The sequence below is a fragment of the Ambystoma mexicanum genome, chromosome 10 (assembly GCF_040938575.1).
Source record: "Ambystoma mexicanum isolate Mex_15411 chromosome 10, UKY_AmexF1_1, whole genome shotgun sequence".
NCBI lineage: Eukaryota > Metazoa > Chordata > Amphibia > Caudata > Ambystomatidae > Ambystoma > Ambystoma mexicanum.
The window spans coordinates 149,168,897-149,186,577 of NC_090932.1; the positions used below are offsets into that span (position 1 = coordinate 149,168,897).

A 17,681-nucleotide genomic window follows, 5' to 3' on the forward strand; every position below is an offset into this window, starting at 1 on the left:
AAAAGACAAGGTTACGCAAAATCAAACAGCACCAACAAGTAAGTAGGCAGGGCAATCTAGAAAAGGCTTACTACAATGAGGATTCAAATCAATAGGCCTGGGCCGATGTTAATGGTTCGGAGTCTTTGCAGAGGATCACACAGTTCAGAGTAGTTTGCGGTTAAGTCTTTGCCAAGAGTTCCAAAGAAAAATTATTTAAAAGAGTAGAAAAGGACAAGCCTTCAGATTAGCAAAAGATTTCAAAAACTTTCACAGCGGTCGGACGGAACGAGCGACCGGATTTGAACAGTACCTTTAGTAGAAGAAGAATGCTGTAGCTGAGGCAGAAGTTCCTGGCAGGTCCTGCAGGCTCATGGTTCCCGAAGCGACTGTCTGAATGACAAGCAGGAGGAAGACTGGAGGGTCCTGCACTGCCCAGGCAAGAAACCAGCAGCAGAGCAAAGCAACAAATAAAAGGTGCGCTCCTTAAAACCCAAACGGGGTCCGACCCTCCTGGCTATCCGGTTCACTGCAGCGGTGCACAGCACATTTGACCAGGGGAGGGAGGCCTTGCTTGCTGTTTGGCGAACTGGTTGGTTCAACCAGCTCAAGGGAAGAAGATTCCTTGCAGATCTTCTCTGTCGTCAAAGTTTATGAGATTTGGACCCATAGCAGGGCTTCACTGGGAGGTTCAGTAGTTGCAGTCATCCTCTTCCTTCAGCTTCTCTTCGGTTCTCTCGATCCAGTGGCGACTCTGCCTTCCGAGTCCCAGAGACTTGCTTTTTATGCAGTTTTCCCCCATTCACACAGCCTGGCTGTCGATCACACAGCAGGGTCGCTGTCCTGGCCGCACAGTCACCTAGCCAATCAAACAAGAGTTCGACTTGGGTCTCCAAGGAGAACCTGTGCAGGAGGCCTAAAACCCCTCCCTCACATCCTGTCTACCCAGACAGTCAGGTGCCTAAGGAGGGCTTCTGTGCAGAAGCCCGCCAAAGGACGGCGAAAAAAGGAACCAAACCTGTTTTTTCGCGCAGAGTAAAACTCGAGAAATACCTTTTACAAAAAGAAATGGCGATAAACCCTGCCGGAAACAAATAAAATTAAAAGGGGGCCAGTGGGTTAAAGTTCGAGGCTACTAACATAATTTAAAACAGTACCAAGGCTATTTTCATAGTCCGCGGTAGGAAAGAAATGGTAGATACCACTGCCACCAGCCAAATCTTAAAGAAAGGGCAACAAAATAATGTTCCATGAGAAACAGACAAAAAGGGATAACTATTAACCCTTTCCAGTACTCTATGGAAGATAGTTTGTACTGGGTCTGTGAATATAAAAAGAGTAATAAAGTCAATGGCAACTTTACATGTTCTGGGAGACAGTATGGAGTTTAAAGTGGGAAGCCTCAAAAAGACAACCCTGTGTCACTGCACTAAAGGTGCTGTGTGACACACAGTAAAAAGATGCCTATGGAGTAGGTGAGGCTCCACAGTCTATGAACACATAAATGTAAAACACACAGCAAAACAAATGTAAGAGTGGGGAAATAGGCTCACTCTTACCAGGTGAAAAAAATAAATCCTAGAAATCCAGCAAAGCTGCTGAGGGACTCACTAGGTAAGGCAAATTAGCAATTCTGGAGAATTCTCCCTAACAACCTTCCCATCAGACTTTGCACTCAAAGTGCCTGGCAGTGTTTTTCCAAAGCAGTTTTCTGAGAGTTCGACTTAGTTGGAGTTGTGAAAACAATGCTGGTATAATTAAAATTACTTAACCAGTTCTGCTTTTAGGCACTGAATTTATAAGTACTATGCATGTATTTCACTGACATCCTGTTAAAAACGAGCATTGGCAAAGCCATCCGTTTTGGCTTGTGTGTAAGTATTAGGCTTTAACCAGGAACTGGTATAAGATGCCCAGGTAGTCACACCATTTTGCACCTACTACCATCAACGGCCAGAAAATGCTGCTACAGCAGTGCCTGGCAAGTGCCTTTCCCATGCCAACACCGAAGCCAAAACTGTTGGCATTGCCAATGCTTGTTCATTTCCGTTAATGGCTGGGTGCCTTTGTGATTTCCATGATGACTGGGGACTACTAGAACGAGGGCAACATTTCTGTTTTTTTGTAAATAATATGAAGGAAAAAACGAGAGCCCTGACACATTTTACACAGTGAGTGAGGAACGCAAGAGCCGGCAGGTGCCAGTCTGCGAGGTGAGCATCTAATGCTAACTAAGGTCCCTGAGGCCAGCATGAAAAGAAGTCAGTGCTGCTCCATGAGGGACTCAGCCACATCCTTCCTCCAACGAACTCGGATACACAGAGCTGGTAGGGAAGTCGGTTCAAGACTGGCTACCAAGATGCTGCAACCACATGTGGGCTCGGGAAGCTGAGAAGAGCTCGGGGGCAATCGAGGAAGCATAGAACAGAGTCAAACTCCAGGATTAAACTTGTGTCTGAAGGCCAGAGGATTGGTGTAGAGACGAACCAATTTGGGCGAACGGCAGAGAGATCAAGCGGTGACCAGATACTACATAGGTATTGATATGGTATGTATGAAGCACAAGGGGCAATGGAAGGCTTTGCAAAATGGGCTACAGGGTGTTTCATGGGTGTGTACAAAAGAATAGGCTTTAGAGATTTCTCATTCAGAGTTGATGCCCCCATCATCACCCTGGCGCAACGTCCAAACAACCCACCCAGCTGTGGGTGGAATCTAGTAATGCTTCCAATTAAATGGGGAGGGAAGCGTAAACTGACATTGCGTCAGTAGCATTCCAGGATGACCCATTGGCTGCAGCAGCCGGAGCTCCACCACCGCATCCCTACTTCCTTTCTCATCACATTTTACAACAAAAACTATGATTTCCCAGTTAAGGCCATTGACATTACGCCAAAACCTCCTGGTTTGGTTTCCCACAAGCCTCACCTTTGATGTACTCCTGTGTTGGAATTTTAAAATCATTTATACTGTATTTTCCTCTCATATTGCCAGAAACATCTTTATCTTGTGCATTTCTGTAGGTGTGCAAACCACTCTGAAATATGGCTTTCTCTTTGTTTCTAGTTTGAATGCTGTGGAGGAGATGAATTTGGAGACTGGAAGGTTAATAATTATCACTCGTGCAACAGCACTGGTCCTCTGGCCTGCGGCGTTCCGTATACTTGCTGTGTGGTACGAAAGGTAAGAAGTTCGGTTATATCTCAAAGAAAAGAGAACGCTCACGGGTGACTGTTTTGTACATGCATGATCTTGGAGAACAACCTAGAATAGGCTATGCAAAATTAAATGTGTGCAAAAAAGGAGAGCATGATACATATTAATGTGATTCAACAGAACATAGAAAGGAGGCCGACAGTAGTAGGAGCCTAACTTCTAAACACCGTCTGTGATTGGTGGGGCGAGTCTTCGTACAGTCCAATCGCACCATGAATAAGTATTCGGCTATGACATTGTTGTCAGCAAAACATTGAGCAGGTCCTGTAGTTCATTGTTGCGCAGTCATCCATCCATCCATCCATAGCAGTGAAAAGAGTGGATCTATCCTACCTCGATTGCAAACCTGCAGAACTGGGGAGATGATCTTACCTCCCTAAAAATAGGGATAATGGCTTTGGAATATCATCTCTACAATGAACATAAGGAATCCATGATCACCAGCAGGAATGTGATGTGTACAAGTAAAACACAGCTTATTCAGTGAGACGGGACCAACAAATCCTGAGAGCAGACACCAGGTAAAGATGCAACCCTTCTCCTCCCCCCCTTTGGTATGTCTGCAATAAATGTGCTCATCAACCTGTGCCTCACCAGATGCTGTCGACTACAAGTCCTATGATCCCTCATCGCTGACTGCACTGACTACGGATCATGGGCGTTGTAGCCCAAAACATCTGGCGAGCCAGTGGTGGCAGATCACTAAGGTAATGTCCCAAAAAAGACAGCCTGGCACTACTGGATCCAAAAACCCACCCAACTCCTGAAGCTAAGGCGCCAGAGATGGCAAATATTTGAGTAGATTTATTTGGGTTCACCTCTATCAAATAGCTCCCCCATCCTTGGGATGTTCCAGGCTTGCCGTTTCCAACCATTCATTCGTCTCCATCTCGCACTCTAGAATTTCCTGATGTTCGCTCGCTCTCGTTCCACACTCTGGATACGGACTAGCTATACATAAGGCAAGACCATAAACGCTGCACGTTTATGCAGTGCCATGACATTGTGGCAAGTGACAACATGGAATGACATTGACAGCGACTTTGTTTACAACCTGCCGTGTTTTGAAATTGATGTTTTTTGCTTTGTCCGACATTGCACATTTTTCTTTTTGTTTTTTTCGCTCGCAGATAAAACCCTCACACAGAACATACACCAATAAGGAAGTGTTTCAAAATTGGCTACATTTATTTAGCCATAATTACAAATCCTTGTTAGCCAAATTACCGTAGATCATCGTCCAAACCAAAACATGATGCAGGTGAGATGATCAATACCTCAAAAACGGCTATTTTTAACTGAATTTTAAAAACAGTTTAACATTTTAACCTTCTAGGTATCTTTACTAATCCAGAGGAGAAAACTGGCAGCATCATGTGATAAACTGACAAGTCATGACCACATACGGCCCCTCTCTCTCTCGGTTCATATCTTTTTTGTTTCTCTGAGAAATTCTTGGATTGTGGGCAGTGATTCATGTGTTCAGAACCCAAAAGAGGAGTACTGTTGAGGAGGAAGGCGTTGCAAGGTTGCACAGTTAGGATGCACAAATCATGCACTTTATAGGTTTCATCATGAGCGTTATGGGCAGATAGTGTGTGAATTCGAAGAGGGGCATAAGAAGGGTGGGAATTGACTAGGTGTGAGGTACATGGGGTCGCCCATTTCTGGCGGATAATGAGGTTTTAACATTTTGCTCCTAGCTCTGACGTTGCATAACATCTCCGATTCATTGTTAGTGGTGAACAAATATTGAAATTCGAAATAGATGGTATAATTAACTTCAGATAATCTTAACTGCAATCAAATTACAACAATTATTTGTTCATGATAATAGGTGTGCTTGTAGGTGAAGTTTACATGAATAAATGTGCAATATTTATTTGAGTAATGATGGAAATTAACCAATGTTTTTATGGCACATGTTGATATGAGAAACCGATATATTCTACCTTTAAACATAAAAACACAGCACCCTCCTTTAAGACCATCAGCAACGACTGTGGTGCTAGAGGCATACTGGTCAATGCGACCATCCACCGAGAGGGGGACAGATTCCTAGAGTAAGACAAAGAGAGAGGTATTGGCATAGGATCGGCCCTGCATAGTTCGTATGTTTTAAATTTCATGTGCACTTTACCGAAGACTTCCATTTTTTTCTAAATCCCCATTTCGGGGTGGCGCCACAATAGCAGCGATGACTGGAAAAGGGTATACACATTCGCACAAACGCCCATAATAACTAAAAGGCTCTGTCATTTGTGACTTGCCACTAATCCCTGCATGTCACTGCATAGCAACTGGCTCTCTCTATGATGTACACAAAGAAGTGAGAGGTATGTCTTTTCTTACCTTGTTTCCAGAGGTGAAAAAGTGGGAGGCGGGCTTAATTTCATTGATTTATGAGCTAGAATATGAGCAAAAGTTTAAATTACATTTGAATATGTTGAAGTCAAATAATCTGACAGAGAAGGCAATGTCAATTAATACAAGTTTGATTAAAATAAAAAAAGTACAACGTAACTTTGGAATTACATTGCGGCCGGTGATAAAAATGCCCTATAATAAACGGCTGGCCCATCATTTATCAACACATGCACCTGGAAGCGAAAATGAGGGCGGTAGATGGATTCATGTAATCGCTGTTGGAAGCCCTCAAAGAAGGCTGGGTAGCAAGGTGAGGGTAGTGGCAACAAGACATGTTAGCTGTTCAGGGTTTGGAATCTGTCAAAAATCTCAAGATAACATACAAAGGGATGACGGAATAGAGTGCCTGTCCCCGTGGCTGACCGCGTGCCATGCAGCAATTCTATCATGCCACAGAAACACAAACGAAAACTGTCAACCAAGATGGAAGCTTCTTACTTAGCCCCTCAGTTTGACCAGCATTGTTTCCTTAAAAATACTGTTAATCTGTTTAGTGCAAGTTACCAGCTATCAACCACCAGTCGATAGTTAAAGAGACTCAGAGCCAGTTCATTGTATCCCCCTTTCTTACCTTACTTTCTGCTGAACTTCAGATGTATGGCTGCACTTAGCCGTTACCTAGCAATCCGACCTGTACCCCTGCCCTCCTTGTTCTACTGTTGTAATATCAGTACTTTGAAAGGTACTAGATATTGGAAATCTAGTCCTAATTGTAAAGTTGTTGCTCTGGGAGGAGTCAGCAAATCAAGGCAGACCACTGTTTGATATTCGTTCAAAATATGCCATTGTATTAGAATAAAAATAATATCAAATTGCCTCACTTGCTCTACCCTGCTGTGGGTTTCCCAACCTAACAAAACTAAGGGGAAACATTCTGACAGGGGTGCTGGCCTTAAAACTAAACCTCAAATACAAAAGAAAATGTATGGCAATTTAATCAATAACATTCACAGTATCTTGATAACCTTTTAGCAACCTGGGTATACTCCCTTCTCCAGGATTCCATGTGTATTCATCTTCATTGTTCATCAAAAGAATATAAGGAAATCCACATAGGTAGTTAAGTCTTAGATCAGTGCTTGAAAAGTCAATATTAAGGTAAAGATCTGTCAACCTCTGTTCCAACTACAACAAAAGTTCTTCTGCTGGAATACATACCGTCAACTTCCTCTGAATAGCATCAATGTGTGATGCCTTTTTACCACTTCCATGTATGAAAGAAGACACACAGTTCAAAAAGAAATAGAACTTCTAGAATGTTAATGGAGCCAAAGTCTTGCTTAATAATGATTATTCGACTATTCAGGTTAGAAATCACAGTAGGTATATTTGTCAGGATGACCTCTCAGTTTTGCTGCTTCTACTTTAACAACTTCACTTCTGCCACAGTTTATCGTAAGGACATTCTCCCTGACCCCATAGCATTCCACTTCATTTGAACTACTGAAGTCTTGCATCCACTGACAACCCAAATATACCACCGCAGCTTCAGCACTTTATGTTTTAAAGATAGGTTTGACTTCAGTACTTGTCCAAAGCTGTCTTTACAGTACCAAGATTCCCTTTAAGGTACTGCAACACCTTAAAATAAACAAGGCACTCTTCTTCCGAATATTTCTTCAAAAGGGGAAGCCTCCTTGCCTCGCTTGTCTTACTACAATCATGCCAACTTCATTATTGTATATAAGCAGCAAGGTTTCCCTTTCACAACTTTACCTTCACCTCTTTGCCAATGTCAGCCACGCAATTACCCAGAAGCCTTGGTGCCACTCTCTTGGTTTAAGGTAATGCTTGCACACTTGTATCTTATGCACATTTTATCTTCTATTGGGCTCGCAGTATTTGTTAGAACAGTTTCTGGCTTTGAGAAAGGCTGCTTTAAATCTAAAAAGGGGAATACTCTTGGCTTTGGCAAAGCTTGTGCTCTCTCCAACTGCAGATAGCAAATATAAACACTTGACTTCTTTTAGTAACAATGATTGTTTCAACAAAGAGGTAAAGTTCACTCTTCACTTTGAAAACGAAATTAGGCACACGCGACCACTTCATGAGTTTAAGGGCTTAACGATGTCTTTCGGTAGCATTTTGCCACGAGTAAAAGAAGCATTTCCATTTGCACGCAAGTGCTACTTTCTATTGTTCCTTTGTTAGTAAATGCTACGAACAACTTGCTTACTAATGCTGCCGGCAGTGCTCGTGCAAGGAATCAGAACGCCAGGTTTGACTAACCGGCTTCTGTGATCCTTGTTCTGCGGATTGCTCGACTTCCACGACTTCGGGTACAACTTCTACAGCTTCTGGCTTCACAGGGACCCACACCATTCCTCTGCTGAGGGGTCTCTGGCCGGCCACTCGATCAATCGGACCCTCTCCTTCCTGAGACCTGTGACTCACCCACAACTCCTCGCCTCGGTCTGCGACACATTTCCTGAACAACAACCACAGCAATCAGGCTCACATGGGTAAAGACGGCGTCTCTGCATGTCTTCCACTGCGCAGCCTATGCACTTCAGAGTTTGGGGGAACAGGACCCTCTTAGAATAAGCATGTGAAATCTGCTGTATCCATGTTCCGGCGTCACTTTGGTTCTCCCACTTCTGTGTGGTTTGCCAGCTATGTGCCTTCTTCATTCAGCTTCTACTACTTCTACTGCATGAACTAGAGTCACAGTTCCAGCTTCTTCCTGCCTGCACCTGAGGTGGCCTTTTGTGCCTCTGAGGTTTCTTCAGGTGTGGGCTGTTAGGCTTAATTATCTGACTGTTACTACAACATGCCTGTTCAGCCCTCTTCCTTGTCCCAGTACTCATGGGATTATGGGACATGTAGTCCCTGCCAACAAAGTTAGTTCTTTTAGGTGTTTGCTTCACTTTAAGGGTAGGTTTACTTCCCTTAAGATTTAAAATTAAACCTTTAGAATTTGTTTGTACAGGAGAAGATAATTTAAGCAACATTTCTAGATTCCTTTAGATTATACCTTTGCGAGTAAGAAAGGTGTTTATCCTGAAATACATGAAAGGATCTTTCCATTGGTAAGGCGTTCTCAGGTGTTACGATACTTGTGTCCGAGCTTCATATTTTATATATGGGTCAGGAACATTAGAATGACGATACGGCATTACCTGTTTTGGAACCTGGAAAGGTTTTTCTTGTCGAAGGGCAAATACTGTGTCTCATCCCACAGGATCTCCTCACCGCCCTGGGCCTTGTCTTCTCCTAGGTTATCCTCCCGCAGTACACCACCCCAAGGTCAGGAACAGGGAGCCTCTGCCTTTCCTTGGCCACCAGGGAGGAGACTTTAGGCAGGGCTTTAGTGAGGGGTACCTAGGATTCTTCACATGCTTCCAGGGTGTAATATCCCCTCCACCACCACAGGCATCTGATTCAAGTGGGGGCCATGTTCCGGAGATCGTAACCAATTGCTGTAAAAGTGGTGGTACGCTTTACCTCCATGTTTACTGATCCGTGGGACTTTTTACATTTTGTCAGGCATTGTTGGGAAGCAAGGCATACTTTACACCTCCTCCTGCTGTTCCTGCTCTGCCTGACAAATATGGCTCTGTTACTGCAGGCATATATTTTCATGCCATTGTTAATGTAATGTATTCATAGGAAATCTTTCCGAAATGACCAAAAGCTGGCATATGCCATAGGAATCCATTGTTAACTGCTGCAAGTGTTAATGGCAAAGGCATTTACACTTTGTTCCACCGACGTAGTGGAAAAGTAAAGTGTAAAGTCGATTTTGCCTTTGTATGAAAAATTGCAGATAGGACCTTTTGCACTTGCGTGGCCCCCTCCATGCATTTCACAATTCAAATGAACATGACCCCCATTGTATTGGCTTGCTACTGTAACTCTATCTCATATGTTCTGCTTCTCATTTGTCTGGCTTTACCATTGCATGCTTATTTATGCATGCCAAATTCCACTGTTGCTTTGAAGTGGTACACCTATGGGTTTGCTGCAACTTTATAAAACACTAAATAAATAAATGCATACGTTGTTCTTTTGTCTTAAATAATGTTTATTTTCCAGGCATCTTCAGGAGTGAAAAATACTTTATGCGGTTTTCAAGCACTTAATCAAGAGGTAAGGATTTTCAGTCCTGTTATGTGGTACGCCATTATCCTTTGCATGGGATTTTAAGAAAATCTAGACTCTAGGCCTTAGCACAGACATTTGCAGATGTATACACATGTTACATATGGATGCACTCTCTCATGATTCACAGCCGAACCATGATAGTTCCCAATACAATTGGACTCTCATTAGTGATGATTGAATCGAACATGGACTTTTATAGCTTCAAATATGCTGTGATGTGCCATGGCCTTTTAATATGAGATTTGAAGCTGGGCGCGGGTCAGACATACGCCACCAATCAAGAATGATCTATTTTAACACCTCTTTATTGAGGGGTCTTACAGGGGTCAACCAAACCAATTGTCCCAGGGTTAGGAATGTACTTAGAAGCATCTTAATCGTGGTCAATGTGGCCATTTTGCAGACTGTAATCGTTATCGGTGTCAAATCAAAAGTCAGTGTATCTCAGGGTAGTGCAGATGCTTTCAGAATCAAAGTATTTCAGTTCTGGTTGAGACTCGGTCTTGATCTCACCCAGTGGCTTAAAATACCAAAGCAAAGTTGAATGGAATGTACAGGAGGCTCTAAAGGGCCCCAAAGTATTCTACATGAAATGTCTCTCGCGATTCTTTTCAATCCAAACAAAAGTATTCCAAATGAGATCTCTCCTACTAGTTCTTCCTCTGCTTAACAGGTCCCTCCCCCCAAACCCCCTCCCCTTGCCAATCTGTCATTCAATAAAGTCTTAATGCCTGGATCTGCACATTTCATGTGGGTGCACTTGTATAGCTACAGTACAGTAGGAATTCCACCCAGGTGTTAAGTTTCAGAGTGCAGTCTGCTGGCAGGTCTGGTATTCAGCATTGCCTGGGTCTTGGCAAGGCCCTAATCGTAGGAGGACAGGTAGCCATGCTAGGCTGTCTATGGCTCTCTTACTAGGCCTCTCTCCTCCTCCCTCTATCTGGGTCCTAGCTCTAAGGCCCACCAAGAGAATTGCTAGGTTTTACTCCACAAACATTTGACCCATATCCTCTGTGCCCTGTCAGGTGGTTGCAATATCAGCTACATACCTCTTCCATACATCGGTATGTCAAGTGACTCCAATCAAGCAATCCCACTAAGTCAGTGCCTCGTCTGGGACGCCCAAGGGAAGCCCTTATTTATATATTTTTATGACAAGTTATACTCTGGATGATAAACCCTTGTATAACTCCCCTCTATATGAATCCCCCTGATCTCACTGAGCCAAGAAATAGGTATGTTTTGCAATTTAAAAGATTTATTGGAAAAATTAAGGAAAACAGGTATGATTTTAAAGCAAGCGCAAGATCCTTTTAAATGTGGCGGCAATGAAGTGAAAAATATGTTGAAAATGCTTTTAATTCCCTCTAGAGCTTCAGGGTGAGTGAGAGATATTTTAAATCAGTTCAGGTCAGCCCTACCAATGATTCAGGGATGGTTATCAAGTTGAAAACGGGATTCAGTAATGGAAGCAAAAGACAGATATTTTTACACGTGGTTGAAATGGAGCAAACTGTCAATTCGCTGCACTTTTTTCCGAGTGCGTCGATTGCGATTACGGAGGAACTATAATGAGTAGCAAGTCGGTTTTAGGCTTGGTGGAAAGCTTAGAATCGTAGCTTTAAGATGAAAGTTCCTAGCACCTACCATTCCAAACATACGGACGATTTTATGAAGGTAGTTTTTCAGAAATGAAATAATGATTCAAAATGGCAAATTTGACACTTTTACAGGTTTAAAATTGGAGAATGAACACACGATTCCTATGATGCAGTTCTAGACAGGTTAAAATAGATTGAATTAGATTATTTTAAACTTAAGAGATTGGTTTTGTACAGTTCTGGCTGAGTACTCACACTATGAATTTGAAATAGGCCGTCAGGGTCCGGTCAGCAGGTTTGGACTGGGCTCGGGGCGGTTTCTGGTACTGGGTCTCTGGTTCTGGTCTGGTCTGTGGTTCTGCTTTCGGCACTTCACAGCGGTCTGGACTGTGGTTCTGCTAGTTTGGATCAAGTGGATTCTGGATACAGCACTGCTTTCTGGGTCTGCTACCGGTTCTGGCAAAAGTTCTTGGCAAAGAATCCAACAGCTCGCCCGGCTGTAGAATAGTTTGGTTGGATTGCTGGATTCTGAAGGCCTGCTGAGAAGGGTTCTCAGCTTGTGGGTTAGGCCTTTGCTTTAAGTTCTGTAGTCTATCTGGAGTCTAAGTTCTGGATGTTCCTTCTAGATGTTGTTTGGTCCGGCAAAATGCTCCGCAAGAAAATGAAAAGTGAATCTCTTGCCTGTCCAAGCAGTCTTTTTATGTGTTTTGAAAGTGGGTGGGTCGGCTCATTCTGCATGCCCAACCCTCTCATGATTTGATAGGTCAAGGATTCTCTGTGACCTGATTTGAGAAGGGATAGTGTGTCAGAGTGAGTCCGAGTCTTACAGTCTATTGAAGAAACGCCCCTTTGCTTTTACTTAGAAAATTAATTTTTCATAACTAACAGGTTTCCCAGAAACACACGTCGTTGAAATTACATACACATTTCACAGATTAATTTAAGATACACTCTCGCCCAACTCTGATCCCCCTCAGAGCCTGGGTTCACAAATGGCAACATTTTGTGCTTTTTAGTGACTTTTGCCATATTGGTTTTTCCTCAAAATTTACACAGACCTGCACCCCTTCCCTGAGCATATTACTGGAAATTATTATGTCTCTATCCTAAACACAGTGTCTGCAATATTAATAAATAGCGGGGTTCGGTCCCAGAACACCGTACAAAGTGGAATTGGGCTCAAATCATGAGGGCATTTTTAATTTTCAGGATCCTCAAACTGCACATTTCTGTGAGCTTAATACAAGATTTTAGAAGCATTTAACTTAAACATATATTTGCTGCAATATGAATCCACAGTCGTGTCTGACCCGCCCCTAGGAACTGGGGGAGACGGGGATCACATGTCTCTCCTTTCAGGCAGAGCTCTGTTTACAGTCCACACCCAAAATCAGCATACTCCATTCAATTGAAAGGGTCTATTGTGTTGGCTCCGGCAGGCTGCAGGGAAGTCCCCTCCCTCTCAATCAACAGGGCCATGTGATATCCTGCCTCCTGGTGTGGGTCTCTGAGGTGTTAAGAGTTCTCAGGAAAGGCCAGTCTTTTGAACTTTTAATTACATAAGACCCCCTTCTGTTCACTGCCCAGTTCTGCAAGACATCTCTCCTGTCAGGATTTATAGAGCGCCAGCGCCGGTCAGTGTCCAATGCCGGTACTGCACCTATTTTTGACAGCTGTCTTGAATTATACATTTCAAAAGGAAAGGATTTTACTTGATAGTATATGATCATTGCTTGACATGGCATTGATGTGGATCTGTAGTAGAGTAAAGTAAAACACTCAACCATAGTTGGAGTTTTGTTTGGTGGTTTCGGACCCATGATCTTAGCAATTTTTTACATTAATAAAAACGCGTTTTGAGCAGAACCATCTTTCTTTGCACTGATGGGTGGCAGGTCAGGGGACCATTTTGGTGTGCGCAAAACTGCACGGTTCTCCTGGATTCTGGCGCAAATGTGGGCTTTTCCGCCATCTTGGATTTCCTAAGCCCACAGCACCAAATGTTGCAGCATAATAGTCCAAACGTGGGTCAGGACACCCAACAAGCCCCCCGCCCGACTGCGCTTTGATTTGGAGTCGAGGGGGAGTCGGGTGCAAAGGATGTTTTGATCCACGTGCTGGGATGTCCGCATCATCATCTTCCGATTCCGCAGATGACAAAGTTCAGCATCTTTTCCTCCATCAGGGTGGATCGATCGGTTCTCCTCGCCGGTCCTGATGGGAGTTTTGGGCGGTACCCTGGGCCCCTCGGATCTTTGCTCCCGGTCCCCAGGTCGTCTTCCGTGATCAGTCTCCAGGTTTTCTTCCTCCTAGGATGACAAAGCAAAGCGGCAATACCTATTCGTAGACCTTTCTCCCCCACTATTGATATAGTGGGGCGGCATATACATTTTATAAATCAATAGACATTTACATTCTTATTTTACAAAAAAAAACAAGATATAATTAGAAGACATTTTCATTCAAGAATCATAATATTTTAGAGACTATGGGCCTCATTACACGGATGGCGGAGAACCATGGCGCTATTAGCGCCATGGTTCATGCCGGTAAATTACCGGCACCGCCTTGGCGGAAAGGGGAATTACTGCGCCATTCCAAGGTTGGCGGGGCGGTAATTCCCCCTTCCACCATTGCCCTTCCCCATTCCCATTTTTGCCCAGTAGGGCATAATGGGAATGGGGAAGGCGTAATTAGCTCCCTGGGTCCCTTTGCGGGTTGGTTTTTAACGCCTGCAAAAAGCAGGCGTTAAATCCCCCAACCCGCAAAGGGACCTCGTAGTAAGGCGGTAAGGATTTACCGTGTAATGAGGCCCTAAATGTGGGATATTTTAGGGTTGGAACTTAATTACTCTGGAGCGGCCCCCTCTGGTATTGCAGAGGACTCCTCCAGTTGCTGCAGAGTGTGCCTGGGATGGCAACACTTTAACTGATTTATATGAACCCACTTGTCTTCCCCTTCTGCCAAACTACCTTTGGGGATGCGGATCTTGTAGGCAACTGGGGAGATCTTGTCTATAATTTCAAAAGGTCCCTTCCATGTAGTGAAACATTTTCGCTGTTTGGCCTGGTTTCTTTGGAAATTGTACAGATAGACCCGGTCTCCCACATTGTATTCTTTCCGGGTGGTCTTCAGGTCGTAATGGGTTTTCATGCTATCAGCTGATCTTTCTAGATTCCGCTGAGCATATGCATAAGCGTGTTGAAGGTGTTTCCTTAAATTCTCCACATACTCATGAGTTGTGGAGGCATTTATCAATGTCTGCTCTTGGGTCCTGTAGAGCAAATGCTGGGGAAGCACCATCTTGCGTCCAGTCATCAGCTCAAATGGTGACATTTTAGTTGCAGATGAAGGGGTAGATCTGACGGCCATTAGGACCAGAGGTAATCGGCTATCCCAACTTGGCCCAGAATCTGCCACAAACTTTTTTAATATGCTCACAATGGTCCGGTTGTAGCGTTTTACTGCCCCAGAAGAAGCTGGCCGGTAAGCAATATGTAGCTTCCTTTTGACCCCCAGTATCTCCCACATCTTTGTCATTACCTCGCTGGTGAAATGGCTACCTCTGTCTGACTCAATCCTTTGAGGTAGACCAAAACGGGAAAAGATGTGGTTAATCAGGGCAGCTGCTGTTTCTGCCATGCAGTTTGGGGCCAGGAGACATTCCACCCACTTGGTAAACAAGCATGTGACCGTCAACATGTACTTGTTTCCCCTAGAGGAGCGAATCACGGAGCCTATGAAGTCGATTTGCAAATCTGACCATGGCAGTGTCATCCCCCTCTTTTGGAGAGGAGCCCGTTGTGTGAGGGATGTTGGCTGAAATTGTGCACACAAAAGACACCCCTTCAAGTATTGGTCGAGGTCCTGCCCCATGTGTGGCCAGTATGCAACCTCTCTTAAGATCTCAAGTGTTGTGTGAAACCCCCTATGACTGGCGGTGGCCGCATCATGGGCGTGACTTAACATCAGGCTTCGGAATGAGGTAGGGACCACCCACTGATCATGGCCAGCTTGGGATTTCCTTACCAACAAACTGTCTTGGATTCGGAACATCTTTGGACATTTCATCAACACTATAAGGTCCTCTTTCCCAATGTAATCGGTATCCGTCAGGGGAAAGTTCTCAGGGTCCTCAATGTGTTGGTAAAATTTACCAATTATGGGATCCCATTTTTGAGCCGTAATCAAATCAGCATCTGGGGTCTCCTTACTCCATTGTGCAGTTGAAAGATCATTGTGAGCATTTGTCTGGGACCTAGTGATAGCAGTGACCTGGACTTCCCCCAACAGGGAATCAATCTCTATTAGATCCCCTTGGATGACCCCGGTTTTGGCCAGCTGATCAGCTAAGTCATTTCCAGTTTTATCTGGTCACTCTACTTTGGAATGACCCTTGATCTTCTTCCAGTAGATGGTCATCCCATTCGAGTTGACCAGATCATCAATGTTTTGGATTAACTTCCCATGTTTCAAGGGTTTGTTATTAGCACATAACATGCCTCTGGTTTTCCAATTAACCAGGTGCTCCACGAACCCGTTCCGTACATAATCTGAATCTGTGATTATGACCAGTTTGTGGAGTTGAGGTTGGACAGCAGTGTGGATGGCTTGATGCACAGCCATCAATTCTGCCACCTGACTACTTCGGGGACCAATTTTGTACCCAGCGGAGGGTTCTGGGGACTCCTTCACCCATGCATTCCCTACGCCGGCCACCAGTTCTTTTTCCCCGTTGTTGTCAACATGGTAAGAGCATCCATCTACATAGACAGTGGGCATTCCCTCACACTTGTCCTCTTCAAAGACTTTGTGTGGGGAATTAAGGTATGCCTCCATGTTGTCCTTGATTTTTAGACTTTCGTCGTCGAGACAGTTTTCTCTGGCACAATCATGCAAGTCAGCCAGACCTTGCGCGAGGGGACTCTTCTTGTTTTGGCCATATCTGACCTCCACAGGAAAGCCTTGCATTGACAGTATCCAGGAAGTAATTTGGGAATTACTCACATTTCCGGCCCGGATTCTGTCACTTTGGAGATATTGCAGAGGCTGGTGTGGAGTCTCCACTATGATGTGTTCCCCCTGGATGAACGGGTGGTAATTTTTCAATGCCCACACCGTTGTCAGGAGTGCCTTCTCACAATCGTTGAATTTGTCCTCCACAAAGGATAAAGTTTTGCTCGCTTTGGTATAATACTGCCGTCAAGCACGTATTAGAGAACCCGGTCTCCAGGAAAAACTCCTTGTTTCTGACAGGGTAAGCTAGGCAAGGCGCTTGTGAGAGGCTTCTTTTGAGCTGTCTTACTGCCTCAGATTGTTTGGGACCCCATTCCCACTTGACCCCCCTTTCAAGAGATGAATCAGGGGTCTGGTGATCTCTGCGTAGCCCTCAATAAACTTTCTGCTGTAATTAGTCAGTCCAAGGAGGCTCCTTAGTTCCCGCAGAGTTGTGGGGTCTTTCAGTTTCTGGAGTGCTTCCACTTTCTTTTCCTGGGGACAGAGACCCTGAGGAGTAATCTCATGCCCCAAGAAATTAACATGGGTTCTACACCACTGTGCTTTTTGGAAGGAAAGTTTTGCTCCGGCGGCCCTCAACTCTGTCAGAACATAACGGATCTCCGCTATGTGTTCCTCCACAGATGAACTTTTAATGAGGACATCATCTACATAAGCCAGGTTACCCCTTTCACCTAGGTCGGGCATGGCCTTATGTAGGAAAATGTTGAATTCATTGCCGGAGTTGAGGTATACGAAGGGAGTCCGGGTCCATGTGTACTGCTGGCCCCCAAAGGTAAAAGCCAGTTTGTATTGGTCCTCCCTACTGACAGGCACGGTCCAGTATCCATTGGTCAGGTCTATTGCAGTGAATACCTGTGACCCCTGAATCTGGGCCAGCCCTTGGTCAATGTAGGGAAGAGGCCATTGGGAAGTATGGACCCGTTTGTTGAGCTCCCTTAGGTCGGCGCAGAGTCTCCACTGGCCGTTTGGCTTCAATATTCCCAGCACCGGATTATTGAAGGTGCTGTGGACTGGACGGATTATTCCCCGGGACTCAAGGTTCTTATTTATTTCAGTAAGGGACTCCATGGATGCCAGAGGCAAGCGATATTGCTTCACAAACACTGGAGTCATGCCAGGGTCTGTGGGAATTGTTGTTGTGTGGATGTCGGTGCGACCACAGTCATATGAGTCTACCGCAAAGAGATCTTGAAAATCCAAGAAAACTTGTTTCAACTTTTGCTTCTGTTCCAGAGTCACACAGGCATCAGCTAGGTTGACTCTCTCTTCCACCATCTGCCTGAAGCTTGGAAAGACTTCTGGTTTGGCTATCTCAGCAGCCTCCTCCAGCTGGGT

The 17,681-nt window shown here is 44.5% G+C and overlaps 1 protein-coding gene across 2 annotated transcripts in view; it reads left to right on the forward strand.

Moving 5' to 3' along the window:
* Nucleotides 1–17,681, forward strand: part of LOC138491235 (tetraspanin-15-like) — a 290,383-nt gene that overhangs the window by 189,284 nt on the left and 83,418 nt on the right. For both annotated transcript variants that reach the window (XM_069617633.1, XM_069617634.1), the window contains exons 5-6: nucleotides 3,046–3,162; nucleotides 9,658–9,711. In XM_069617633.1, coding sequence (XP_069473734.1) covers nucleotides 3,046–3,162; nucleotides 9,658–9,711 — 171 coding nt within the window. The remainder of the gene's footprint in view (nucleotides 1–3,045; nucleotides 3,163–9,657; nucleotides 9,712–17,681) is intronic.